The 9,014-nt window shown below is 52.6% G+C and overlaps 1 protein-coding gene across 1 annotated transcript; it reads left to right on the top strand.

Annotated features, from left to right (window-relative positions):
- Positions 1-4,065: 4,065 nt before the first annotated feature.
- MIND_01432200 (uncharacterized protein) lies at positions 4,066-5,296 on the top strand (the record flags this gene model as incomplete). Its single annotated transcript, XM_037370701.1, has 6 exons — positions 4,066-4,109; positions 4,162-4,169; positions 4,233-4,470; positions 4,523-4,716; positions 4,772-5,115; positions 5,162-5,296. 6 exons carry the CDS (start codon positions 4,066-4,068, stop codon positions 5,294-5,296), a joined length of 963 nt encoding a protein of 320 aa, XP_037212879.1.
- Between the last annotated feature and the right edge of the window lie 3,718 nt (positions 5,297-9,014).

Here is a 9,014-nt window from a genome sequence, read left to right as displayed (position 1 = left end):
GAACTCGACTACAACACGCGTACACAACACAAACATAATCTAAGGTCTAAAGAGTGTGCGAGACACGGGCAGTACAGGTGCGTGTCTATGCGTTCAAGTCGCTGGTGTTCGCGTTCTCATCTGTTGCAGGCCCAGCTCTGAGCGTCCAGCCCGTTTCTTCCTCCCTCGGGGCCTCGAGGGCGTGAAAGTAGGCTGTGTCGAGGCCTTGAAGCCTTTAAATTTGTATCACAGAAATTCCGCCAATTTCGGTGGCGTGAAGCGCCGCATGCAGGGCGACTCGAACGAGCAGCTTAAAAGTGGTTGGCACACCCTCAAACGTCAGCATTACGCTGACCACAGCGCGTTGCGTTCCGGCACACAATCCGCAACGGGAGGGAATATGGTGGTTGCCACTGGTTGGTCGATATTGGGCACGGCTGCGAACAGCAATGCTGCAAGGGCGAAGTTGCGAGGTTCAGGATGCCTGAAAGGCTTGCCAAATCGTGCGCTGGATGTTGTGTCTCATTGCCATTTTCGGCGCAAAACAGGGCGATGCGCAACAATGGTAGACAAACCGAGTGGGGTTGTCGTGGCCAACATAAAGAGCAACTGCCGTTTTTGTCGACAGAAGATGCCTTGTGACCCGCCGAACAAGACGCTCTGCACACCCCTGCAACGCCAATGTTAGTGAAGACTTTGGTTATGGTCGCCACATGGTCAGAGTTTCGCGTGAAGGCGGCGATGGACGCAGCCTCCTCGGTGCAGACTGGGTCTTCCGGCGGTCGGCGAATGGTGTGAACCCAAACTTGTTGCTGCGCAATTAGTTTTTGGGCCTTTACCAGAGCTTCGGCCTCGGAAGGGGCGGAGTCCGCAGCAAACCTGTAAGCGCAGTCAACAAGGGTGTGAGATAGCAGCACTGAAATGAGCCGTACCAGTCGCCGGTCGCGGCACTAGTTGTTGCATGCCCTTTGGATTACGCATAGCTACGCTGGGTTTCGAGTTTTCCAACGAGCGGAGCAGCGCAGAGCGGCAATAGCCTCAAGCATCTGCGAGAGCTATCTTCATCGCTGTAGTCGTCAATGAGAGGATTCATGGTGAGTAGCGATTGGGTTTCTGGGGGACATAACGACGTTCCTGTGCCTTTTATACCTTTCGCCACAATGTACACGCGGCCTTCGACGACCTTCGATGGCATTCTGGTGACTCCATGTTGTCAGGGGACGCGCGTCGCGAGGCGATGCCGAATGACTCCGTGTGTGGGTCCGTCGTGGGGCGATGCTTGAACGAACAATTAATGACTGCGTGTGTGTGTGCAGCAGTGTGTTGTTCCCACCTGTCTTGACTCACCGTTTGCGGGCAGACCTTCCTGCAACTCAACGCATTAGTTGTGGCGGAAACGCGGCGTTACGCGTGGCGTCGGGTCGATGTGCCAACTGGAGGATATAGAGCAATAGTATTAAACACCAGAGTATAGTCACGATTTTGAGTCCCAAAACTTGTGCGAAGGGCGTCAACACAATTGGAGTAGGCGAGCAGATCACGCACCGAGAGCAGTTTCAACAACAAGCACTCCTTGGTCACCTGCGCCCTGGCTTGCTGGACTCGAACTGGGCTATAGTCATTCATTGCGAGGACACAATCGTACTCGGCGCGCTACGCCGTGCTGCAGTATACGCGGAAGGCTCAGCATGGCTGACGACTTGAGTTAGTTCATCTCTGGGCAAAGAGGACAACGACGCACCTGCTTTTCGCCTCGCCATCCACACCCACTCCGATTGGGTTGCTTGGCTCAAAACCGCAGGCTATTTTGAGACTCTTCAAGTGAAAAAGCAATAGCGTACCTAGCTATGCTTGCCATGGTAGACGGCCACGCGCCGCCACGGTCCACCTCTCCCGCCCACACTGCTCTCCGCCTCCGTCCTCCTCTTCCGACAGAACCACAGGATAATGTTGACGACGTCACAGTCCAGCATGGGATGCGCAAGCAGGAGGGAAAGGTGGTGGAAAAGAAGCAAGGTCGGGCTGTGATTGATGTGCGGCGCACGGACCAGCGGTGATCGCACTGTCACGTCAAATGCAGCTTGTTCTCAGCCACCATCTGCTGCGCCGACGTCCCGCATGCGCCGCGCGGTCCTGCTAAGTATCGCATCCGACGAGCTGTTGGTGCGCTCTTGCTGACCTTTGTCTCCCGTTGTCCTAGCTAATCTGGTTTTTAGCCAAAACACGTCGTTGGACCCCGACACACCACACACTGGCACTCTTCCGAGTCTTCCCGAAGGCAATGTCGTTCTTCTGGGCGAATCCCCCAGGGTCGGGACACGCTGGAAGCGTACATTTTCCAGTAATCCCTCCCTCGTTCACTCTGGTCCTCACTGTTTGTTGTTAGTGAGATCGAGAGCATGAGGATGGCGCGTTCGACGCGTGCCGTGGAAATCCTTGTCGATCAGATCATTTTCCCACGGGCCCAGGAACCGGCAGATATGCGCGGAAGCGAATCGAGTGATGCAGAAAGGAGAACCTTCGCTTGGAGATGTGCTGTGAGACGAGGAGGAGGAGTCGGCGATGAAGGGAGGAGGAGGAACAGCTACCGCGCCGACTGCTGGCCTTGTTGCCTCAGAAGTCGATGTCGCAAGCAAGGCTTCAGCGTGACCGGGTTCACAGCAGCGGTCAAAACCAGCCTTGAGGGATTGCGTCGGCCGTGCCAACGAGCGGGGGCGTTGAATACGCTGGAGCAACTCGAGGCTCACGCGAGAGCCAGAGAAAGAGGGGATTTGGGAAGTCGGCGCACGACGCACGTGCTGCAGCGTTATCGTAAGGGCGCTAAAGCCTACTCAGGAAACCAGGAAGTCGGTGTTGGAGGACCAGGCACCTTGGTCCAAGTCAGATCCAGAATCGATGACGCGGACTACGCACCGGTGACGAGAAGAGCCCGCGCTGAAGGAAGCAGGGCAGCGCATCGAGTCGGGGCCGCCCAACGGAGCGCCTACCCAGCGCTGGTCATCATGGAGAGGAAGACAGAGTGATACGCATCCGTCACGGCGTTACGCCGAGCCGAGAGCCGATCAGCGCTCACACGCTCTCTCAGCGCCTCCACGACGACACCCAGTGCAGCCCGCGCATCCAGCGCGGTACGGGACGGATACGCAGGCGGGCTGGTGTGGGTCTTTGGTAAGCCTATGGCCTTGTTTTCAGCTCCGAGCCACGCTGATTCGACTCGTCCACAGGGCTACTCATAAGGTCTACTGATTTGCGCTACAGTGGGCAATTAAACCTTCTGTATAGTGCGACACGGCCAGCTTGGCGGATGGAAGAGCTCACATGACTCCGGGGAGGATCGTCAGTGACAGGACTCAGTGTGCCCACCGTTGACCAACTGCAGCGTCATCGGCATCGGAAGAGCGTTAGCAGCAAGCGAGCGGGGGTCGATCTCGCGATAGTAAAGTGCGTCTCCCAGCCAAGTCCTTTCCGTCCCCGTTCTTCGTCGCTGACAAACGCCAGCGTGCCGTGCCATCCCAGTCAGGCCCGATGCGCCATGCTGCCCGCGTCTTATAATGCGGTGGGCATGCTATAAGACGTGTTGCCAACGGTGACTGCTCCCTTCTCGACCGCATGACAGCTCCCACTCGAAAACATGTTGCTTTTTCCAATTTCCGATCACAAGATCACCTACGGGTCGCTTGTTCTCTCCCTTTCTCCTCCCCGCCGTTTCCCCACTGGCATCGCCGCCCTCATTTCCAGCACTAGCTCCAGCGTTTCCAACGTGTTCCGCCTGAACACGTACATACGCTGGCGGCACACTCGGTCTTTCAAACTCTGCGCCGCTGTAGCTTCCTGCCGCCTTTGCACCGTCATCCCAGCCACTTCCAGCCGTCAAAGTTGAATCCCCAACTAGGGTGTCCCAATGCGGCTCTACTGCCATTGCTGTCCGCATGAGGCGCGTTCGACCCCGCGCAGCGACGTGCGATTTGCTGTTTCGGCACTGACTTGTCTTTTTTTGTTCTTACTAGTACCCGCGCTGCATGGGTTCAGTCCGGATCCACATCCCGTCCTCAGTCGGAGTCATGAAAGACAAGAAGGCCACTGGCAATGGCGACTGCGATGAGTCTGGTCGAGGCTGGATTCTGTCAATGGTCATTTAGATGCACAGCCTTGCGCAACTGATGCTGAAGCATGCACGTGCAGTCTAAATGGTCTGTGCGCGTCCTGCGGAAAGTCCCAAGGAATGACGCACTCTTCTTCGCTCTTCGCTTCAGCTACCATGGACGCGCTCCTCGCTGCCATCCTCTCGCAAACATCGCCCAACCTTTCTCCAGCCGGCCTCGCGGCTGTCTGTCTGGCCAATCGACGTCTTCAGCTCGCAACTGAGCCGCATCTGTATCGCAGCGTTGTGTTTGATATGGGCGACGCCAAACGGACCTCGCGGACGATGTCTTTGCTGGCAACGTTAGCTGGGAGCGCAAAGCATGCTGGATTTGTCCGCAAGGTTTATGCGTGCGTCGTTCAACTGCTCTCTCAGCGGATAATGTACTTATAAAGTCAATAGGGCCAAATTCGCGGCATCTAGCGAGTTCGTCTTCACAAATATTGACCTCGTCCTTAGTGCCATCGAAAAAATGGTCCGTCTCGAGGTCCTACATTGTACCGACACCTGGGAATTCATGCTCTTCGTCATCACCTCTGGCGTCCATTTCCCTGGACTCCATACCTGTGCCATTCCGTATATCGGTCCCAGCTGCGGTACTTTTGTCGCCCGCCATTCCAACTCTCTGCGCAATTTGAGGATCCACACAAGCGCAGCACATCTCGCCTTGCGTGACACTGGCCAGCCCATACTTCAAGAGCTCTCTTCCACGCCTTCAAACTTTTGTCGGCCCGCCAATACTGGCAGAGCTCTGGCTGCGCCAATCCCATACACAGCTCTGCCATGTCATCCTCTCCTGCGACCGCTCAATTGGTCCTCACGTGCCAACAAAACCAGCGCTGCGCTTACTCGAGACCGCCCGATTGGAGTCATGCAGCGTCTTCGTCAGCAGCCTCAACACCAGCTTCTTGCCCGCGCTCGCGGCGCACATGCCCAAGGTCCAATTTGTAACCTTTTTACTCGATAAGACTCCGATTGCGGAGCCCGACTATGATGTGGGTAGTATTTTCTGGTTTATCAGGCTACTCACCGTCTCCACAGCGCTTCCTGTCTTCTGTGCCCGACTCTCTCCCTGCCCTGCACCGCTTGACGTCGCTCGACATCTGCATGTTTCTCACTTCTTACCCTACCAAGGACACCCCCGCTCGCTCAAGCTGCGCATCCTCGGCGAACTAGCTGTCGTCCGTCGTTGGGGCCAACTGTGTCCGTTGCTCGATCACGTTCGTTTGCGCAGCGGCTGGGACTGGGTGCGGGTGCTTCCCGACCGCGGGATGTGGGGGCTCCCCAGTGGGCTCGGATACGACCACCGCTGTGGAGGAATGAATGTTGCAGAGGTCAACGATCTGCTCTTGGTGGACAAGCAGCAAGCTGCGGCGATCTCCCAGCTGCGTAAACGCGGGCCCGGCGCATTTGAGGCCGCGTTGGCAGACATGCAGCGGCGCATCGCAAACGTGGAGCGCATGCGTGCGAGACTGAATGCGTTGCTTAAGTCCTCTGTGTAGTTTTGTTGCTTGAATTCCTTGTTTGAATTGCCAGAAATTTACGGGAGATTTTCGAGGCCCTTGATTTCCAGATTGCTAGAATGTGAAGGCGGTGGTGTACCATCAGGAAAACCCAGATTTCCTAATTGGGAGCTAATTAGAATAACTTAGTGCTAAATTGGATAATATTGCTTTTGCTGCTATTTACTCATAATCCATCATAAAAACTGTTACTTTAGAAGTTATTTAGAGAAGTAGAAAAAACAAAGTTACACAGTTGTTACATAAGCATACTGTCCCATTTCGTTCAATTCAGCGGGCCTGTGACCCGTGACCGTTTGGCCGAAAGGTTCAATTCGGCCGCGGGCCAATTTTGTGTGACCTCTTACCTAAATAGGAAATTCAGCGCCTGGAGGCGCGAAAATTTTGAGATTTGTCCGAATTGGGACGGTTTGGGACCAAAAGAATTGGCTGTGACCCGTGACCGGCCGAAATATTTCGGCCAAAAAATCTGATGTGACCGTGACCTGCAGAATTGATTGAAATGGGTCAGTATCTATCTGACCAACAACTGACATAGAACTTGGAGCAATCATTTAACACTGTCTGGCTTGTCCATTCTCTTGGTGCCACAGGACCAAATTGTGGGAAAAGATGGACACTTCGTCGTGGTCGTTGACAGAAATGATCTGTGCCACACAATCTATGGGTCGAGTAAGCTTGTACATTCCATGAACATCATCTGGCCTGTTCATAAACTTTGAAAAGAACTCCACATATGCAAGATGCTTGGGAGGTTGTTGATTGGGGAAAACGGAAGCCATAGTGCGATCTGATAAGCTAAAGATCAGATGAATACGTGCCACTTGATATCCTATAGAGTAAATTAGTAACTGTATAATCCAGGCAATGATCACAAACCAGAAACCCCAAGATGTTCACCCTTTCCAAGATTTACCAATGCAGTATCAAATCGACCACCAACCAAACACCCACGCTGATCGGTATATGATGGCTTCGCATGAATAACATCCAGAACCTGGAGGCTCATTTCCCATCCAAAAACATCATCGTTCCAGAATTTGACCCTTGTGAAAGGCATTGATTTTTTGAAATGGGAAAATAAAGGTCTCTATCTGAGTCGTAATTTGTCGTTTTGAGAAATCAGGATGATTGAACTGGATTATAAAGGCTGTGAAGGCCTGTCGGAACTGGGTAGCACCATACATGTGCACGACACTATCGATATGAACTCCATTTGCTGATGGAGTTTTGGTGATGTGAAGACATGAATGGCGATTGGGAGGGAAGGTGGGCCGGACTATCGCCAAGAGATATACTTTTCGTGCCAGAGTATCTTTTCCTTCCGCTCAAGCCAAAGAGTCATTTGAAAATATTCGTCCTTTCGATTCGATGCATGATATGCGTCCTTGGCAAAATCAATGAAGCCGTTCAGTGTACTCGGTGTTGTAGTTATCTGTGGTGCCATAGAGCTTAATTAATGAGCATTGATTCGTGGGAGATGTTGTGAAGCTTTGGAAAGTTAAAGTGCTCGCGAATGCCAAGGTCGATAAAGATAGATTTGTTTGAATGAAAACATCGGAGAGCATCATCAAGCTTATTGAGAGTTTCAGTGGAATGGATAGGATATTGGGACAGATAAAGGAAATCCAGAATTGCGCGGACAGCCCGAATTGGACAGCCCATTCACTCAGATTTGCTCGCAAAACCTGGGCAGTTGCCCACCGCTGTGGCGCGCAAAATTGGGCAGTTGCTCATGACAAAGCATGGAGGTCATTTTGTCACTCATGTTACATTAAACAAAAAGATTATTTTATTAGTATTTCCTTGTTTTAGTAGGTTATCTAATGTCTGCTGATGGCATCAAGATAAATTGATCAATGTGGAACGATTTTTGATGAAGATCAATAATTATATCTATTATATGGTGAACCATCAATTTGACGTTTATTCCAATCAATATCCCTTTTATGGGTCACATAGCCACCCTGATGTTTACCCGGGTCTTCGGCCTGAAAAAATGGTGATTCCTTGATTTATTTATGTAGTTAGATTAGTCATATCTTTCAACTTCAAAAAGATATACAAGATATATCAATTGTCACAGAGCATGTCACAATCCTGCTATAGTCTCTCCCAGTTTTTGCGCGCAACACACGGTGGGCAGTGGCCCAGGTTTTGCTCGCAAAATTGGGTGCATGTCCTGAATTAGACGGACTGGAGATTGACCTCCAGGCAGTGGCAAGTCAATAATAAGACCCAGTAGAATCTGAGAGATCTGTCCATGCTCCATCCCAGAGATACGTGACAGGTTTGAGACACCTTTAAGGAATAACCAAACATTATCGTTTGGAGGCAGGCGTCGACACTGTGCATCGATCTCCGCAGGGCCATAAGCGGTCTTGACCCAGTTGAAGACGTGTTTGAGCACACCTTGAAGGAGCTGATGCAGGACATCGGGGGTGATAGACAGGAATATATTGGAGAATGGCAGTTTTTCCCAGAGTGGCTGGAAAATCGGCTTAATCCCCGCTTCTCGACACGCCTTCGTAAACTCGGTGACATCGCCTTCTGCCTTCGCTAGTGAAGCCAATACGGCCTCAAGGTCCCGTGGTTCATAAAGTGCTGTCAGGTCCCCAAGCTCATCAGTCGGAGAGGGACAGACACAACATTCGCCATTTTGGACTCCGGTCACCAAGCATTGTTCGGGATAATCGCCTGCAAAGATGGCAAAAAAGGGGATGGCCACGATGAAGTTTACCGTGTCCAGTCCGCATCTCAATACCCTCTAGACCAGCATTCTCAAGCGGTGCCAGTATCTTGCGAAGATACGCATGGTACAGGTTTGCCAGCGCGCGACGACAGGCAGCAGCAACCTTGATGTGCTCGAGATGAGTTGTGGGAAGGTAACCAAGGAGAATATATGCTTGTCGAGAGGGCTTTCGACGAATGTCCTTGGGAATATTGCCAATCTGTAAGGGCAACCTCGCGAGGCTCGAAATCAGAGTCCTGAGCAGAGGGGGAATCCTTAGTGAACTACTACAACAGGAAGGGACGCTACAGACTCACCTGAGCAGAGGGGGAATCCTTAGAGAACAAGCCAAGGAGCCCTCTGCCCAGGTGCACTACTATATACCAGTGACCGGAGTAATGATAGAGTGACTGCATAGCGACGGATGACGGATGGGAGAAGTCAGGCATCGCTAATGGACCCTAGGTGAGTGTCGAGTAGCCCTTGAAGCTCCGGAGAGGCAGGTTTGGGACCGTGATGCCAAGGGAGGGGCCCAGGCATCCCTAGAAGGCCTAAGAAGGGCTTCGGGAGGTCCAGGCTGCCTCTGGGCGTCTCCGCTTGTGACCGTGACCGTGACAACCGGAATCGGAATCGGAATCGG

Source organism: Mycena indigotica (genome assembly GCF_014461135.1).
Source record: "Mycena indigotica strain 171206Taipei chromosome Unknown Mind.scaff0025, whole genome shotgun sequence".
NCBI classification, from domain to species: domain Eukaryota; kingdom Fungi; phylum Basidiomycota; class Agaricomycetes; order Agaricales; family Mycenaceae; genus Mycena; species Mycena indigotica.
This window is presented reverse-complemented; position numbering and strand designations above follow the sequence as displayed.